General features: G+C 34.7%; 1 protein-coding gene across 1 annotated transcript; it reads right to left on the reverse strand.

Annotated features, from left to right (window-relative positions):
• Positions 1-10,624: 10,624 nt before the first annotated feature.
• LOC126971859 (uncharacterized) lies at positions 10,625-13,564 on the reverse strand. Its single transcript, XM_050818370.1, has 3 exons — positions 13,036-13,564; positions 11,870-12,044; positions 10,625-10,912 (listed from the first exon to the last, which is right to left on the reverse strand). The coding sequence occupies exons 1-3, from the start codon at positions 13,431-13,433 to the stop codon at positions 10,748-10,750; spliced, it is 738 nt and encodes a 245-aa protein (XP_050674327.1). The 5' UTR covers positions 13,434-13,564; the 3' UTR covers positions 10,625-10,747.
• Between the last annotated feature and the right edge of the window lie 7,705 nt (positions 13,565-21,269).

A 21,269-nucleotide genomic window follows, 5' to 3' on the forward strand; every position in this document is an offset into this window, starting at 1 on the left:
TAGCTGGTTCAGTAGTAGCCTCAAAACTGGTTGTCCTTGAATCAGTAAAAGACTCTACCGGTTCTGTAGTTTCTTGAATGATGGTTGTTATGAAATCAGAAGTAGGAATCACTGGTTCTGTACTGGTCTGTTTCCTATTTTTCTCCAATTTGTATAAAGGATTCATCGGCTCCATGGTTGCCGCAGAACTAGTAATGCTTAATTCAGCTACGGACTCTTCTGGTTGAATATTTGCGTTAAAATTATCAGTATTGATAATAATCGTAGGGCTTGCCAGTTCTATTCTTTTCATTGCATTTAAAGTCGGACTATCAAAATCAAATGCTGACTCAGTTAAAATCATTGCTTTTCCTTGATTGTCAATTACTTCTGTAGTTGTTTTACTACCTTCGATATCTACATAATCTCTAATTTTAACATTGTTAGCTTCTGCTGTGTATTCTGAATTACCACCAACTGAAATTGGTCTTACGAAAAATTTTACCTTAAGAGCACTGTTCACTCCTTCTTTTGGGTATAGTCTAACACAATTATTAAGAACACATGTGGATAGTATTAATATTAGGTGTAACGTCACCATTTTGCTTGTCGGAAACAAGACTGTTGAATGTCTTGTAGCAACGTTTAATATGGAATGGATATTAAAGACTTTGTTGTGCATATTTGAATAATTTATATTTCGATGTTATAGATCTTGTTTAGAGTTGTATTTCGAAATTTACGACAATACTCGAAAGATTCCAATGTTACGGTGATGACATATATGATAGTTTTAATAGGAGGGGCGTAACAGTCGTAACTGTCGCCCAATTTAAGTCATATAACGCCTCACTTAAGTAGGTGATTGTCGTCGCCCAAAAAAATAACTTGCACCACCAAAGGAATGAGTTAAGAACATGCGCGTTGCAATACATTACTATAAGAGATGTGCCGATTATAACTTTGACCGACTAGCCGACTAGCTGATGAGTCGGTTGTAAAGATGTCGATTAGTCGACCAAACCGAATAGAATTATTTTTTAACAAAAATAATTTAATTTTGGAAACGGATTACCAAAGAAGAGTTTGCGTTACATTTCGAAATGTATAGAATGATTATAAAATAAAAATATTAATAAACAAACACGGTTTTTATGTACTGTAATTCCCCCTACATAAATTTTAGTAACAAATACATACAAGGTAAGAAGCCGGATAATCGCCTTTACCGACTAGTCGGCACATCTCTAATTACTAAGTATATTAATAATACGCTGTCTTTCGAGTTCATTACTCACAAACAAAGAAAATTTCCTTACCTTTATGAACGTTGATTCACCTCACAAGAATTTATTAATTAAAACATCAACAATGCAGAAAAAACTCTAATTACATTGTTAATACTTAAACATACTTATCAAATTTAATAATTAAGAAGTACGGTCGTAGACCACTTACAGTAATTGAAGATAATATAGACACACACACACACACACTCAAACACACACAAAAACACTCACGCATTGTTCCCGTCGGGGTAGGCAGAGACAATAGAATGCCATTTGCTTCTATCCTTACAAACCTCACGCGCTTCCTCTACATTCATTACTCTTTTCATACATGCTCGCTGGTTGCGGGTGCTTCGGACCTCTCCTTTTCGCAAAACGTCCCCAATTTGGTCGACGAATGTTCTACGAGGTCTCCCGCGACCGACTTGCCCACACACACTTGCCTTATATATTTGATGCGTCATTCTTTCTTCACTCATTCGCTCCACGTGTCCAAACCATTTCAGCATTCCTTTTTCAGTCCTTGTCACAACATCCTCTTTCAAACCACAGCGCGCTCGTATAAAGATAATATTCATATAAATTAAACTAATTAATATACTACATTATTTTCATACCCACCGCTTGTAGGGAAGACACTGTATATTTTATTATTTTTATTTATGGATTGTGTTTATCCCAATTGGTAGACCAAATAAAAAAACGGGTTGCACTCCGGGACTGCCGGCAGAAGTGAAAACTTGAACATTAACTTTGTGCATTTTTTTATATTTTAGAATAGTTTGGGAATAATTTGACACGAATTGCTTTATTTATCAGTATAAAAGTACTAGCATTTATGTGGTAAAATACCATATTCATTTATTGCGCGTACACAAAAATTACAATTTGTATTACATAACAAATTAACACTTCAGAACTATTACAATTATTTCAATTTCAATGACTCTTTCACCATCTTCATTACCAACATCATGATCGCGAAAAAAACAAAACTCTAGCTAGCTCTAGCTCTAAAACTGATACAATAGGTTTATGGTAGCTGAAGTAAGAAACAAAATAATAAATTAAAAATAATAAGTAACAAAGAAATACAAATATAACTATCGCCTTAGGGTCCTCACTAATGACAAGGCTTAAAAATCAAATAATTAAACTGTAAAAATATTTCACGGCTTCTTATCCCTCGACCTCGCGATGTTTCAGCTTCGCAATCGTGTCCTGACGCGAGTTCAACATTTTAAACCCATCCCAAGAAAAGTACTCAACCAAGTAGTACACCTAACTCCGAAAGAATTATTTTAAAATGGGTTTAATATCGTGACAAATATAAAATTGTTTAACATCTTTATATGTATGCAGGAATAATTGGACGTAAATTAGGTTTCTACGTGTGTCTCCTACTTTATATTCTGTTATTGTCTTCAAACAAAACCAGAAGCGATGATGTATTATTTCGATTCACTTAAGTATCATTTGTAGTCTAACACGAAAATGTAACTTGTTATGACGCATGGGTTATACCAGATCCTTAAAAAATTGATGTTGGAAGAGCATCACTTATAAAATGTTATTATCATAACTTAAGGTCTAACCTTTTTAAAAATTATGCACTTGCGTACGATTTAAACAATGTGTTGAATAATTTGACAACCCATATAGCCGAATGGTTAGTGACGCTGTCTTAGCTAGAGGTCCCGGGTTTGAATCTCGGTAGGTGCCAACATATATTAAAAGAATATGGATGTTTGTTTCCGAATCATGGATGTTTATATGTATTTATGTATGTTTAAGTAAGTATATTGTATTAAATATATCATTGCCTTATACCCATAGTACAGGCTATGCCTAGTTTGGTGCAAGATAATTTGTGTAGAAGTGTGTCAATGTCATTAAATTATTAATTAATTAATATTTATATTATGGAGTGTAGAAAATTGAAGATAAATTTATTAAAATACAAATAGTTCAGTCATGGAACATACATCATCTTACAAGAATGTTCGGAAGAAACTCAACGGGTCTTTTTTAATATTGCGTACCCAGAGGGTAAAACGAGACCCTATTATTATGACTGGGCTGTCCGTCCGTCTGTCACCAGACTGTATCTCATAAGCCGTAACAGTTAGATAGTTGAAACTTTTACAGATGATGTATTTCTATTGCCGCCTTAACAAAAAATACTGAATAAAACAAATATTTAATTTTATTTCCCGAATTATTTATTCTTTCACCTTTGTTTCTCTCTATTTAGCGTGTTCGAATGGATAAGAAGGAACCCTAAATCCATTTTAATTTATAAATAAATCCTACACACATTATCTTAGCAATTCTGTACGTAGCAGAAATTGAGATAATAAATGCAATTTTATATATGGCGTTTCCTTTTGTCGACTCGTCCCAACAATGTTAACTCTTAAAATATTTAATTTCGAAGCTATTTTGGCTAGGGGATCTTAATGCCACTTATTTAACAAGAGCCTCACAATTAAGGCGTGAACACAGAGATCAGACGTTATTGTACAAAATAATTAACAACTTTGTTGACTCTCCACTCCTACATAGGCTGCACTAAAAGTATCGGGAATGGAATATTTCCACTGTTCCTGTCATATTAAAATCTTTTTAATTGAAAATTCCTTGGTTTTAAAAATCGAATACCATTTATTTTTTTTAAAAACATTCTCGGTCTTGTCACAAGGTCTTGTCAAACTTGTTTAGTCGTTGAGAAAATGGAATTGACTCGAGAAAATTCTAGAGCGATTATTTATTATGACTTTCGAAGTGATTTAACACAAAAACAGTGTGTTGACCGGATGATTTCTGCATTTGGTGTTGAAGCCCCATCCAAAACCACAATTTATCGCTGGTTTGCTTAATTTCAACGTGGACGTGTCAAGCTCAGTGATGATCCCCGTCAAGGTCGTCCAAAACTGCAGTCACCAAAGAAAACGTTTATGCTGTGCGTAAGCTGATTGAGGAAGATCTACATATGACATACCGTGAAGTTCAGGCGACTTTAGACATTGGCATGAGTCAAATACAAATAATCTTGCATGAACAATTAGGTGTAAAAAAGTTGTTTTCCCGATGGATACCGCATTTGCTCTGTGAAGATCAAAAAGCGGCTCGCGTTACTTGGTGCGTCAGAACTCTCGAAAGATTCCACGCTGGATCCTCAAATACTGTATACAACATCGTATCAGGTGACGAATCCTGGATATACGTGTACGAACCCGAAACAAAAAACCAGTCACGAGTTTGGGTGTTCGAAAATGAGTTAGAGTCAACAAAAATTGTTCGTTCAAGGAGTGTTGCAAAAAAATGGTGGCCACGTTTTTCTCCAAAACCGGCCATGTTGCGACTATTCCTCTTGAGGGACAAAGAACAGTTAATGCAGAATGGTATGCTAGCATTTGTTTGCCACAGGTCGTTTCTGAACTCCGTAAAGAGAACTGCAACCGCCGCATCATCCTCCATCACGACAATGCGAGTTCTCACACCTCGCACAGAACAAAAGAGTTTTTAGAACATGAAAACGTAGAATTATTAGACCATCCGCCGTACAGCCCCGACCTAAGCCCTAATGATTTCTATACTTTCCCTAAAATAAAGAATAAATTGCGTGGTCAGAGATTTTCATCACCTGAAGAATTTTGGAGACCCCAACTTCCGAATGGAATTGTAGGTGCAATGATTGGTTCCATGGTATGGAAAAATGTGTCAAATTTCGCAGAGAATACTTCGAAAAGCAATAAATACATTTTTAAATAGTAATGTTGTGTCACTTCCTTGATTCCCGAAATTTTCAGTGCCGCCCTCGTACTTAGTCGTATTTGCTTCAAATGTCCAATAATGGTTCATCGCTCCACCGATCAAATATTTTTAGTGCCATTCTTTAGGACTAATTATTGTAAGGATAGATTTCTTATCAGAGCTTGTAGAACACACAATGACTGTTATAACCACATAGACATATTTCGATGTAATAAGTACGATATTGTATCTTTTGTTAAAAAAATTGGTACCTAAAGGTTATATTTGTATCAGTGAATTTATTGGCTCTTTGAACTATTTAGTATTTTTATGTAATTATTTTTAATATGTCTTAAAACTTCACTATGTAATAAGCATCGTTAGGAACTATTTTGGCTAGTGTAATATTTATCGATTATCATACCTTTATGTAATATAAATAGCTGTAAGTTTCTTTATACAAATAAATAAATATGGACTGGTTGTCCTAAAACACCATAGTGCTGCATTTAGAGGAAGTTTTCGCTACAATGCAACCAAATGCTGGAATAATCTTCCAAGTTCCACCTCCTCTTCGTGAATTACGAACCGTCGGAAATGTAAGTCAGGATTCTTGGAACAACAAAAACAAGACCAGCTATGGTCGCATTGGTAGTGAAAATATAGGCGTATTCTAGTATAATAGATATATGCTTGTTGGTATATGTTTATTTTAATGTTACATTTTATTTTAAAACATCTAAATATATTATTTATTATCGACTTTTTTCTATTGAACTTTATGTATGTATTATTATTAATGTCTTAATGAACTATTTATACATGTGAATTACATAAATAAAATTTGAAAAACAAAATTTTATGAACGATGCGGGACTCGAACCCACAACCTCCGGCGTTCCGTGCCGGTGCCCTAACCAACTGAACTAACCGTTCGAGTACCGCCTCGTTATAAAATTCTGTTTGATTTGTTCAACTCTCAGGTTGTGGCTTCATCTACAGGATCTACTTTACAGTTGATAACCTGCTTAACCCCAATATTTGCATATTAGGAAATTGATTTGAGATGTCGATCTTGTAAATTCTAAACAATATGTAATGTATTTTTTTTAAAGTGATAACCCTCATCTCCAAGGATTAATACACAAATAAAATTTGAAAAACAAAATGTGAATTTTTTATTTTTTTCTCTTTCTTTCGTCTTTTTTTCTTTGTTACTGCATGGAAATAAAGTAATTACGAGAAATGCGAAACATCCATAGGCATCGCATCACCACACGAACCTTGGCATAAATAAAAATCAAAATGTGTTAAAAGCTCGGCACACACTCCTTACGAACGATTATTATGATATGTAAAATATATTTGTTTACCAGTGGGAGGCTCCTTTGCACAGGATGCCGACTAGATTATGGATACCATAGCAACGGCGCCTATTTCTGCCGTGAAGCAGGAATGTGTAAACATTATTGTGTTTCGGTCTGAAGGGCGCCGTAGCTAGTGAAATTACTGGGCAAATAAGACTGTGTGTTGGTCGTGGCCTTTCATCTATCTCATTCTGACAAGCGGGAGAGAAAGGGATGCGAATACTTGCCAATAATTGTACCATATTTAATGAGAAATATTCGTTGTACAAAATTATTTAAGCATTTTGCGAGCCGATCTTATGTAAATAAAATAAAGTTACCAGTGATAAGTCACCGGTGATAATCTTTTTTTGCGTTGTGAACTTATTGTTTGTGAACTTTTTATAACACACTTAGACTTGGTGATTGGATTACAGTTCACACACGACTACGGAGAAAAGTGTGCTTACATTGTCTTTAAGCACATTTTTCCCGTTCTCACACGTCATTATCCGGAAACACATTAAATGTTTAAATTATGTATTTTATGAATGACAGTCAAGTTCAAAATTCAAACTTTTTTTTTCAACACTACTAATGTTCAGACAATCCGTTTCCTTAAATAAGTAGTTAGCTTAGATTATTTGGAGTTTACTCCTTAAGAATCGATTTTCATATAAGGCGCCCGGTGTGAGAAAAATATGGAGAGTAAAACCTACTCATCAAATGGCATAGTAACGTTTTTGGTGCGCATCATTTCTCGCGCACCTTTCATTTTCTTGAATTTTGAAGCTTTATTATATAATTGAAATTGATTTATTATTATGCTTTCATAAAGTTAAGTGAAAATTCTATAAATTATGGAAAAAAGTGGTGTAAATAATAGTGCCGGAAAATCTGATAAGCATGGGTACTAAGAAGTTAAAATTCATACATTAACATGACGTGTATTGTATATATAAACATGTGTGCTTTGTATTTATTAAATATTGAATTATCAATATAATATAACTCATACAAATTTATATAAGCTATGCACATAATAAAATGTTTAATTTAATATGGAGAGTATATATAGCGTATTTCACGCCAATTAGATAATTTCTTACCTAACCTATTATTTAATTTTTTTCACATCTATATTTTTTTTAAGTTATTAAGAATTATTTTCTATTAACTATTTTTGTAGTTATGATAATTAATGATACGATAATATAATTATGATGATGTAATCATGTAAGATCTACTTAAATGTAAAATATTTGATATATAATATTTCGCCGAATAGTCGTAAAAATTGTAAGTAAAATAAATAAAAATATATATATTATTTAAGAATTTTTATTAATGCGTCTATGTACCCTTACCTTTTTTAATTAATACGCTTTTATTAGCTTCTGCTGTATGTATGTTTGTAACCGACTCCATTGGACTTGATTTTGTTTAGTACCTGTTCAAAGACAATCGTTCTTGAGGAGTAAACTCCAGTCGTGCGTCCGAGCTGACACACACACTTTTTTATTTTATGAAAATAAGGGAATTACGAGCAGGACGTTCACCTGATGGTAATTGATACGCCCTACCCATTACATATAATTTAGATTAGATAATTTATACATCTAGATAGAGCCTCTTGCTTCTTACTTGCGTTGCCTAAGCGCATGACAACAGACCAAGTTTATTTATTACTTTTTTTTCGTGTGCGTCCGTTGCTGAAAATAGAGTTTAAAAGTTCATCGCAATTTATATCAAAGTGTTCATGGATGTCACATCTATCTAGATTCTAGACGTATAAATTAGTAAAATTGAAATGTTTAACTAGCTTGACAATATTATTGTTTTTATTTATTCAAATATTATTAAATGAACAATATTTTGTGTTTTTTAAAGTGATAACCCTCACTTCTAGGATTAATACACAAATAAAATTTGAAAAACAAAATTTTATGAACGATGCGGGACTCGAACCCACGACCTCCGGCGTTCCGTGCCGGTGCTCTAACAAACTGAGCTAAACGTTCGAGTGGCGTATCGTTATATGTAAAATCTTGTATGCTTTGTTCAACTCTCAGGTTCATCAACTGTAAAGTAGATCCAGCCACAACCAATGAAAGTCATATTTTCTTATATCTAGGAAATAAAACAGTTTAGGTATGTACTAGCAATATGTAAAAAATACTATTGAAAAAAAAGTATAAATGAAAAACATATTTTTAAAAATAAACTAATTACCTTTTAATTGATAATAAATATATAAATAAGTAGCAATTCAATATAACAGTATCATGCATGCATAATCAATAATGCCATGACATTTCTATAAAAACAACATTGTTTTGAAAATGTTTTGGCGTACCTAGTGTTGATTGAAAAAGTGATTTTTTTTTCTTATCAAACATTTTTATTTAACTCAATAAAATCCTAGGCTCAAGTTTATACCTAGATGTGACAATATAATGTATGAACGAAATTACAAAATAGAAAAACTGATAGGAATATCTTTCCCCCTTTTCTCTTTTTTGGTATTTATTTGTATTTTTTTAGATTGACAGTAATTTATGTGATGCAGTTAAGTGTTAATTGAATGCATTTAACTCATCTTAAGAAACATGGTGATATGATATATATTACGGCTGCAAAAGTCGTACTAAACCAAAACAAAAATCATAACCGAATATAACGCATAGTTTTTAGTTAAATTATTCATTGATTTGTAAAAATATTCATTCAAAAATAATTTTAATATGTGATAAAGAATTCATAACATTAGAAATTATGTGTAAAAATGTTAATTATTATCAACATAATCAGTATATTATTCAACCAAGTCAGTAGTAGTAAGATTAAAATTATGGTTCTCTTAACAAAGGCGATGTTTATCCATATTCTAGTACTTTATAATTTGTCCGATTTCTAGGATTATTTGTCCCTCTCGGTTACACGTGCATGGCAAATCCAGTTGAAACTTTATCCCAGATAACGTCACACCAAATTACATTTTAAGCTACAGAATACCTTCTGTACTATTAAAACCTTGTTTAACCATATTTGGTACTGTAAAAATCAATTAAAAAAAATATTTAATTTAAGACGTAACACCGCCATATTGATACAACCATTAATATTAATAAGTACAACTAAAATAAATATTCATAAGACTACATTAATGTATATTTAAATATTATGGACTAGTTTTTATCTTAAATTGAAATGTCACAAAAACATTCGACTGTCCAATTTATCATTTAATAAGTTATGCTAAAAATTAAATATAAAATTACACTCAATAAGATCAAGTCATATTTAATATTTTATTTTACAGTCGTAATGTACTTTATAATATCATTTGAAAGTATAGCTTACGTATATATAGCACTGTGGGCTTTTCAAAATATTGGTTCAAAAAATGACAATATTGTTTATATTGTATAGCCTAACTAGTTTAGCTATTTAAAAAAAAGGGATGATACAACCTTGAAGCTTAAAGTAAGTGATACGCCCTGCAAATCACAATGCAGCGCCACCCGAGATTTTTAATTGGACCCGAAATTCTTAGCAGAATCGCAATAATAGCTCTCGTCCCTTTTAAATTTACAATGTTAAGTACTTTTGGCCTAGTAGTTTCACTAGCTACAGCGCCTTTTGAAACTTCATCAAGGCTAGTGGTGCAAGATCAGTGAAAGAGTCCTTCGCACCGGATTCCGGCTAGATTATGGGTACCATAACGTCGCCTATCTCTGCCGTGAAGCAGTAATGTGAAAACATTACTTTGTTTCGTTCTGAAGGGCGCTGTAAGTAGTGAAAGTACTGGGCAAATGAGACTTGACATCTTATTTCTCAAGGTGACGAGCGCAGTTGTAGTGCCGCTCAGATTTTTTGGCTTTTTCAATAATCTTGACTGGTGCTGCATTGTAATGGGCAGGGCGTATAAATTATTCTCTGAACTTCCTGCTCGTATCGTCTCTTGTTTTCATAAAAAAAAGTGTGACGAGTTGAACACGTTTCGGAATAGGACCCATGTTCACGTATTTGTAGTGGACATTTATGACTACATTTTATACAAAGGTGATCATCATCAACCGGCGGCGCAACCCGCACTCCTCGCCCTATCAAGCCGCCCGCTGCGAGCTTACACACGTAATGCCTGAGTGGGCGCGATCGCAAACTCACACACACCATGATCACGGATCTCCGGTTGTCTCGAAACTCGACCTGAACTGATTGAGCAGAGTGAAGCCATTTTAAACACAAAAAGTTGGTAATGTCTTATGAAAATTTTAATAATTTAAATACCTACCTATTATTTATATATGCGAGTGCATTTTTATCCTTCTAGAGTATATCCGCTATATAATTTACATGTTTATTCAAATTATTTTACTTAGAAACTAGAACAGCTAGAAAATCATCGTGCCTCCTTCCGAAACCAGGTTTGCTTTTGAATGCAACTGCACTGCCTTTACTTCTTCCCAAAAGGTCTGGGAATGGAAAGTTCGGAGCTCCCCGGTGCCTGATGTCAAGAAGTCCATCTCCAAAGCTCGGCTGAAATTGTAATAGATGTATTTAGTACGAAAGTCATTATTAGAAATTTGAAGTAAAGAGATAATTGTAGAGATTGTAAAAATATTGTTGACTAATGCATTAGAAAACGCATCTCCTCCTATTGATAGAACAGTGGGAGGCTCCTTCGCACAGTATGCCGGCTAGATTATGGGTACCACAACGGCGCCTACTTCTGCCGTGAAGCAATAATGTGTAAGCATTACTGTGTTTCGGTCTGAAGAATACCATGGCTAGTGAAATTATTGAGCAAATGAGGCTTAATATCTTATGTCTCAAGTTGACGAGCGCAATTGTAGTATCGCTCAGAGTTTTTGGGTTTTTCAAGAATCCTGAGGGGCACTGCATTATAATGGACAGGGCGTACGAATTATCATTAACTGAACAGCTCAAATCCGGGTTTGAAAGGGTTTGAGCTGTTGTTTGCTTAGAAAAGTTGCCTCATTGTGCATGTCCTACATCTATTATGTAGTGTGTTCTGAGTAGCTGTTTAACTTGATTTCCACCACCAAATTACATAATGTCATCACATGCCACAAAATAAAAATTCCATTCCCAAATGGATGTGTCGACTTTAATCTACCATTAGGAGGCTCCCTTGCACAGAATGCCGGCAAGATTATGGGTACCACAACGTCGCCTATTTGTGCAATAATATGTAAATATTAGTGTGTGCCGGTCTGCAAGGCACCATAGCTACTGGGCAAATTCAACTTAACATCTTTTGTCTCAAGGTGACGAGCTCAATTATAGTTCGGTTAAGAATTTATGGGGTTTTTCAAGAATCCTGAGTGGCACTGCATTATAATGGACAGGGCGTATGAATTACCACCAGCTGAACGTCCTGCTCGTCTCGTATTGTCAAAAAAAATATTAATTTTATAATGTCTCCTTATTATAGTATATTTTTCATTTACTAATCTATCTTTAAATACTTACACTGGGTTGTGGAAAACCGCTTATGGAGTTAAATCCAAAAGCAGATGAAGCGCTTTGACTTCCGCTTCCAAAGTTTCCACCGAGCGCTGAAGAGGAGGAAGCTGCTCCAGACAATGATGTTCCACCACCGTTGAATGACGCAGCCTGACTGCTCGCTTGACTGCCTCCAAAACCACTGGAAAAATGATACAGAAAAAATCATAGTCACGAGAAATGGAGGGTCATAATACATGAGAATTGTAAAATTGAGACTGTAAATAAATAGGTGAAAAATTATATTTGATTGTTAAATATTTCGTGACGTATGTTCCGGGTTGTAGAATATAGAATTAAATATTAAAAGCCATGTCGAGGCAGCGACGCGTAATTAATACTAATAAATGAAAAGCCGTTTTTTCCTTCGGTTATACTGCGAAAACTACTAAACCGATCCGAATAATACTTATACCATAAGATGCAACGTGTTTTGCAGTAGGTTTAACTATATATTCTATGGTGATTACTTATCCAGATCCTATATTTATTGACAGTATTCAGTCAATTCAAACATTTCATTACATAATGCGACGACAATTCATAAAATATATATATGGCAAAACAACTTTTGCCGGGTTAGCACTTGTTATGAAATAAATATATTGATTGGTTCATTTTCTGTATTAATTATTATTATGCTATTATTGTTAAAGGTTTGGATATGTTATTTATATACAAGATATTTAATTATTCACTCTATATTTGGACGTTATTCCAGAAAAACGTTCCAAGCCACAAACATCACATTTTAAGGAAATCGTGTTTAAAGTTTAATAAATATTAGTGTATTCCATACATGTGGGTTGGGCTACTAAGTCATGATGTCATTTAAAGAGTAGGGCTACCATTTTTTGTCAGTCTGTTAATATGAATCGCGTGACCAGTTTTGTGGTCTTAACTCAATTTCGACATGATTGTGGTTTGACGTCCAATTGTACAACTTGAAAAACGATTAGTTATAATTTTCTCGATAGGAAAAAGTCCAAATTATGTCTCAAAAATGAAATAATCCCTGAGGCATAAGCAGTTCACGAACAGTCAGATTTTAAATAATGACAAAACTGAGTGTTTTCGTTAACGTTAACACTTTCTTTGGTAATAATAAGGTAAGTTTTAGATTTTTCACAAACCTGCCAAATCCATTGAACGATGAAGCTTGGCTTGCTGAATGAGACGCACTGAAGCCTTCACTGAATCCGAAGGAGAATGACTGTGATGCTGAATGGCTCAATCCAGCTCCACTTCCGCTGCTGCTAACACTAGCCGTCAGACCGCCATGCCCCGAAGGTTGCACATTAAACCCACCACCCACTCCAAACCTGGGTGTCACTTGTCCTAATGACTTCACTTTATCACTAGGCAGTAACGTACTTGGATCGCGTTCCAAATGTTCTAAAACGGGCAGAACAGGTGGCGTAATAATCGGCTCCAGTTTCTTATCCTGGCGCCTTTCGTCGGGAAAAACGAATCGGCTTGGCGCGCAGTGGGCGAGCCCTAACGTCAACAGGGACACACATATGAGCTGCATGGTTACTTCGTTGGCTACTAGGTTGTTTTGAAGTCGTAAGGTGTATTAATAGGGTCGGACAAGGTTAATCGCGGCGTTGGCATGCGGCACGCGCCGCAGCCTTCAGAAATCCCACTGTGCTTCGTCCGGGCCGATGTCCTGGCAACTTCTTATCCCCACTCCATATATGCCACCTACGCTGCGTCGTAAATCATATCCTTTTACAGCTAACACTGTTAGGCTGAGATCCATAGAGCGTAATTGGACTTTCTCAGACTTTAATAGCCAAGTTCAAAAATAAGCACAGTCTTTAATTTGGTATTTATAAGTCATTTGACAGCAGGTGAGATTATGCTAAGCTTGAGCTAAGGAAAAAGTTAGGTGCGCGTTCCATTACACACAATTATACAATTCGGATTATCTTAAACAAACTTGAGCAATAGAAAAACATTTTTCATAAGGTTAAAATCTAGATTAGACATTGTTAAAAATACCTTTTTTAATATAATATGTAACTAATTTTATTTAAGTGTTTCATAGAATTAAGGGATCATTAACATTTTTTTAAATCTGAACTTCGTTATACGAGTATCTAAAATACCATTTAATTAAAGAACAACATAGGTATCTTAAGAAGTCGGATTATAGTCTTAAGTTTTTCCTAAGTCATCGTTGTAGGGAGTGGGTATCCAGAGGGAGCCTCCATTGCACAGGATGCCGGCTAGATTATGATTACCACAACGGCACCTACTTCTGCCGTGAAGCAGTAATGTGTAAGCATTATTATGTTTCGATCTGAAGGGCGCCGTAGCTAGTGAAATTACTGGGCAAATGAGACTTAATATCTTATGCCTCAAGTTGACGAGCACAATGGTAGTGTCGCTCAGAGTTTTTGGGTTTCTCAAGAATCCTGAGGGGAACTGCGTTATAATGGACAGGGCGTATTAATTACCATTAACTGAACCTTCATAAAAAAAACTCAAAGTGATGTTTATAAATACGGAATTCGACATAAATCGGCGACTAAATAAGTCTGAGTATGCTCTATAGGTCTCAGCCTTATTGTCTTTAGGTAATGGAGCGGGAAAACTTAAGATCACGATCTTGGGAAATCCACGCGGCCTACTTTGTATGTTACGCAATGAAGACACTTTGTACTTACTTTCAATGATTTTTGATTTTAGAACGCTGTCGTACTTTTTGTAATTGTTTGACTTTCGTTTAACACTAAGCTGTTATCTCCAATGTTAGATGATCTGTGTGTACATTAAGACGACATTGTCAATATCATGATTTGCGTATTTGATTATATTAACAACTAGATGACCCAGCAAACGTATTGCCGTCATAGTTACCAACTGTAGTCTATCAACCAAGTATAGGTAAAATTAAGTTTGTTTTTTACCTCCTGAGAAAGTTAGGAAGTAACAAAGATTCTAATTAGTTATTCATTTTAAACTATTCTTTTAACTTGATTTCTGATCGACGGTAGACATGTCAAAGGAAAAACGAAATTGTTGTTTTTATTTAATTCCGAAAATTTTCATATTTATTCACCTTTTAAATCTTCTCCGGAATTCCACAAATAATTCAAGACCAAAATTAGCCAAATCGGTCCAGCCGTTCTCGAGTTTTCGCGAGACTAACGAACAGAAATTCATTTTTATAAATATAGATAGATTAGTATAACATAATGTATACGCGATTTCGGTTTGGTATTGGTAGATTGTTAAAAATGGAACTGTAAGTTATTTGAGAGGTTTATCGTCATGATAATTGTATTCATGTAATAATATTTTTCTGGTTATCTTAATGCCTTTGATAACCGAGCACGGTACAGAAGCGTTTTTGTGGATCGTATTGTAATAATTGCTTGTCACAAAATGCCTTAAGAAATAATTGATTTTCTTTGATGGATTAAGAGAAAATGAATCAATGATAAAAAGACATTTGAATCTTTTTTGACTCTGATAACTACGACACATGTTTACAAGCGTGCAATGTAAGGTTCTGTTATTATAAAATAACGAATTGGAATGTTCATAAACCGGTATGCTAATTGTTTTCACTTTTACCTTAACTCAATCATCGTAATATTCAATGTCGTACAGATTACTCAGCTCTAGGGTTGTCAAAACTGCTATATTTATGTATACATATATTTTTTAAATAACAAATAACATTGATTGTTATTATCTCTTTGAATTTGAATTGACTAGTTTGTAGGTAGCGCAAAGTTGCATTTTATACACTTTATTTATTTTATATGGCCGAATTTTCACCGAAAATCAACAAGCATGCTTACGTTTCGTTGTGAATAAATGTTGATGAGTAATTTATCAAATTTAGTCAACTGTAAAACTTAAAAAAATATCATTTCAGAAGCTAGAAAAGGAATAATTAAAACAAAATCTATAAAATTAAATGATATTCCAAAAGCAAGTACTAAAAATTAATATAAGTTTCACCTAATAGAAATTGACAAAGTGGTGATAGAACGGGTAAGGTCCGCACGTGACCTTGGAGTTCTACTGGATGGTGCACAAATGCTTGTGGAACACGTAAATACTAAAATTAGAATGCATTTTTTAAATTAAAGACCTTATATCAAATTAGAAACTATCGTAAAGAAGATTTGCGTTTACGTGCGTGCGAGACAGTGGTACTGTTTAATTCCTGTAGCTCCGTCTATGGGCCAAGGTTGACCGCTACGGAAGCGGCGGTGAGGGCAATACAGAGAGTGCAAAACTCATGTGTACGCTTTTGTTTGAACATACCGAGGAAAGCATATACCACTATCTACTTGAATAGCAAGGGCATCCTAAACATGAGTGCAAGAAGACAACTTCACTATGCTATAGTGGATAGAGGAATAAAAAAATTGTGTGCTAATTAATCAAAAAAAATGTAAAAAGTATATACGAGAGTGCCAGCCCTACAGATATATTTGAGAAATACTGTCACATTGATCCAGGGTCAAACGTCTTTTGTCAAGGACGATGTACGTCGAACGTATTTCTTCCAAATGTGTAGCTTTACAATATGTATTGAATCTAATTAGATGGTAGAGGTCCACTGAGTCCGGTTCTAGAAATACAATCCTACATTAGTATAGAAATACATCGATGGACGTTGAAATGTGTGCATATTTATAAATATAAAATAAAACAAGTTATTTCAAGTCGAACAACAGTTAATTGTTATTTGTAACAACCACTATTATTTGGAATTAAAGCAATTATAATTATTATATTGAATAATAGGATCAGTATTAGTTATAATAATTCAATTTATTTCATTTTCTTACTGCAACTGTAATGTCGTGTTAGGGTTGCCAGTGCTCTGCGATCGGCTGGATGACTTGGTGTTGCATAGAGACGCTTGCTTCAGTGTGTGTCTTACGTATCACGGAGAGTATTTCACTTGATTCCTGCCGCCTTCTTCTTCTTCCTTATCTATATTCATAAAGGTTTCATTCATTCATTCAGGATTTCAATTGCGACAATATCCTCCTCTAAAAATTAAGGAATCGTTACTAAGTTTTGATATATGAATGGTACAGAAATTTTCTGTGTCAAACTGTTATAAATATTGATTTGGCTAATAGGCCTGTATTCTGTTTGACCTGATTCCTGCCGCCAAATTCCACCTTTGCACGACATCCCACAAATTCGGATATCATCCCCATCATCTGGATGTGTGGCGGTCCCCCACAGCGCGGTTTTCAAGGAGCTTTCTTTCACGTACTACAAAGCTGTGGAATGAGCATTGTACGGTGTTTCCGCGACGATACGACATGGGTACCTTCAATAAAAGCGCGTACACCTTCTTTATAGGCCGGCAACGCTCCTGTGATTCCTCTGGTGTTACTCTCCTCTGGTGTCTCCTGGCCCTACTCGTAAGTAATTATATAAATGAATTTTATTTTCTATATTATTGCGAATAAATATACAATATGTTTGTGTACGTCTGTGTATGATTTGTATAAATTTTTCCAAAAGAGTGTAATTCTCTTTTCAGTTTGTACTCAAAAGGCTGTGTTATGTGTGAAAAGTTGTAGAATTCAAGTTTATAATACGAACCTTTTATGTATCTCTATTTATTTGTATTTAAGTATGTTTTATTATTATGTTTAAGTAGCTATGTTATTATATTGTGGTGCTTTACAGAACAGTGCGGTTTTCAAGGATTTTTTTTCCATGAACACCCATGTTTCATTTTACGGTGTTAATAAGACAAAACTACATGGGTACATTCGTAAAAAGCGCGTTCACCTTTCCTTAATGCGTTCCCCAACGCTCCTGTGATTCCTCTGGTTTTGCAAGAGAATGTGGACGGGGGTGATCACTTAACACCAGACATCAGACCCGCACCTTCGTTTGTCCTCCTCTTAAATAAAAAAATTGGCAGATGTAGAGACTGATGCATATATACATTGAAAATTTCACTAAATCCATTCAAGTTCTCTTAATATAAGAGAACATATACAGCTCTAATGTTACATAATACGGCAGCTGTATAGATACAGATATACTGCTATAAGCACTTCAGTGAAGCGAGCTCACGAGATTTCACCCATCCATGAAGTGTTTAACTGTATGTATTTAAATTTACTTTTTAAATATTAATCTTAGATCATTTATACTGCTGAGACAGCTGTGAAAACATAAAATAAAAATATTTAGAAATAACCTCTATTAGTGCAATTCACGCACACTGACACAAATTGTCATACGAATCGCGAGTGTAAGACGTAGCTTGTTGAAGAAGATACACTAAACTTATATTCCTGGCCTGTTTAATCGGTTACTTAACAGCAAGAGACTCTACCTAGACGCATAAATTATTAAAGTTATTTACTTATCGGGTGCACCAGTCATGAGCATGTCAGTGACGCGAATCCATAAGATTTTCCTCTAACAAAAAGTGCCCAACGCGGCTAAAGAACTTTCCCTTCAAAAAACACCAAAATAATTGCGTAATCCGACAAACAGTAACATTTATTGCCTGATATTGACATGGCGAAATAGATTTTAGGCCTCGCAGATGAAGTAGTTATAATATATAATACTAGCTGATGCCAGCGACTTCATAATGAAGTTTGGAATTGAAGATTATCTCAAGTCCTATTCTAGTTCCGCTTCCCTTTTTCGCTCCCATTCCCAACATATTATATGAATCTTATTTCGAGGTAGATTGCTATGGCAAACTAAACCTACTATTGGTATAGTTATAGCTCATCGATGTGAATTTCAGTTTTTCACAAATCCCGCGGAAATCATGGATTGTTTCAAGACAAACAGTAGCTTATGTCCTTTCCCAATCTGTAGTCTATCACTGTACCAAATTTATCAAAATTGGTTTGGTAGTTCCGGCATAAAAGCGTAACAAACAAACTTACATTTATAATATTAGTAGGGATATTCAGTAAGTCTTGGTCTTACACTTCTCGATTCTAGACTCGTATTCGTAAAAGGTGGCGAAAGAGTTCAATGGCGTGTCGTTCTATGACGTCTTATTTTAGTTAATGCCAAGTCACATTTTACAATACCTACTTGTTATTCTCAAACGTCATTCCTGGTAAGAAGAAAATATGCTGGCCGCATTCACGTACTACAAACAAATAGACTCCCAATCGCCTATTAAAAGGTCGTCAAAAATGTCCGAGCGGCATTGTTTATACGTTTACTGATATACATTAACTAATTTAATACATTCATTCAAAATAACACCTTATTTCGTAGCAGTAATGTTCAGTCTCGCTATACGCTCATAAGTAGCTCATTGAATATCACACGTTTCGTCGGCGATGTATTTTGTTTTAGCAATAGTAATGTAATTAATTAGCAAAATGATTAATAACGTCAACTTAGTTACTTACATAATTTTGTTAATTTAAAGGGGCACTTACCTGAAATATGTTTTTCTTTCCATCCTTTTTAAGTTTGGATATGCTGTTATTTGGACAGTTTTTCACTGAACACTTTGTCATTGCGTGGCGTTGTATTCAAAGCGCGGTGAACACAAATGAACGAAAACTCCGCCTAAGACGCGTAAGTAGAGTTTTTGCTGTAAACAATTTTTAAGCGTGATTGTGCGTGTAGTTGTTTATTGTACGTCAATGGTTCGCAGCTAAAATAATTGCAATTTACAAAATAAATAAGCAAACAGTTTTTTTATCTGGTTGAGTTATAAGTTATAAACGTTGCAAATGTAAGAGGGGAGCGAAATGTAGGTCTGTTTAAGCTTAATTTGCAAACTACCCCCGTTTCCGAAGTTAAATTTTGTTGAATAGATAGACTTTCTTTTTTGGAAACTGGCTAACAATTTTGCATCTTTGAAGTAAGAAAAATAACTGTGAGGCGAAATCGGTTAAATGAAATATAGGTACCTACTGATATACTATACATCATTGAAACACTGATAAAACAGCAATGAATAATATTATGGCTATATAGTTTTATTTAATTTAAGTTTGAGGAAAATTTTTAACTGACTTCAAAAAAGGAGGAGGTTCTCAATTCGTCGGTATGTTCTTTTTTATGTTTGTTACCTCAAAACTTTTGACTGGGTGAACCGATTTTGATAATTCTTTTTTTATTTGAAAGCTGGTGCTTCCCGCTTATTGTAACGGTCCAGATCTGGCAATGGCATCCATGAGAAAATCACAAAATTCTTAAATTTGCTATACATACGTATCGCAAAGTGGATGATAAATTTACGAATAACTCAGTATCGCGTGTCATCCAATATAGGTTTGTTACTACATACATAGTTATAGGTGAGATGTGCTTGAGTTGTGAGGAGGCGAGAGGCGAGAGCGGGTTGCGGCGGAAGGACAGCGATTGTATAAAAATACGCAATTATTTTTATACTTTTTAGTGCACATTATATCTATTGTTTTGGAATAGTGTTTTTAAAGTCGGTTGTTATTTCGTTAAAAATTTTTAATGTGTAGGTTAGTATTTGCCTAAAAAATAAACATTAGAAACGAATGTAAAAATAAACAGTCTGGTCCAAAAATAGTGTCAAGGCAACTTCCAGGGATCGTGCAGGCTTAGTTGTATCTATGTTTGATCCTATGTTATTTTAAACTCAGGAATTATCCTCGAATTCCTCGAAAACATGGCCATTGACTGCGTTTTTATTTGTACGTGGTGATTGAAGAAAATAATAATTAAAGAAATATTTGGAGCATTGTCATCCATGTAAACCTGGAATCAACCTGTGGAAACCTGTTTCCGCAATAAAAGACCCTCTTCCTCTCTACTATAAACTTTTATCTCAAATAATAATGGCGCTATCTACTGCTATTGAGTTTTTCGTCTATAGATAACTGAACGAATGTCAGATAATTAACTGTCAAAATATTCACCAAAGACGAGCTCTAAATTGATTGACACGTTCTTCGTCTTGGTCGCATTCGACATTTCATTACGTACATAAGTACCTACGTAACTCAAGGTTTTTGTAAAGTTGGTCACTAAAGCCTTCCACTCCTTTCGGTCCTCGACATTCCTTATTGCAGTCGTAAGTGGTAGGCCAGTGAGTGTCATGATCTGGTACGACCAGGGGCTAGGTGATCGTCCGCGTGGTCTTTTGCCCTCTTTGCCTATGACTATCAGTTTGTCTCAATTACTGGGAAGGCGTGATGATCAGTTTGGTAATAAAATTTTGGCTTTTGATTTTGTTCATGGACATGTCTATGACTCTGTAAGATTTTATGATTAGATACTTAATACATCTAGATCGAGCCCCTTGCTGCTAGATAATCGATGAAAACAGGCCAGGTTTATTAAGTGTGCGTGGTAAAAGCTATGCTTTGCCCAAAATAGAGGATGTCTGTCAACCTCAATT

This window comes from Leptidea sinapis, chromosome 24, assembly GCF_905404315.1.
Source record: "Leptidea sinapis chromosome 24, ilLepSina1.1, whole genome shotgun sequence".
NCBI classification, from domain to species: domain Eukaryota; kingdom Metazoa; phylum Arthropoda; class Insecta; order Lepidoptera; family Pieridae; genus Leptidea; species Leptidea sinapis.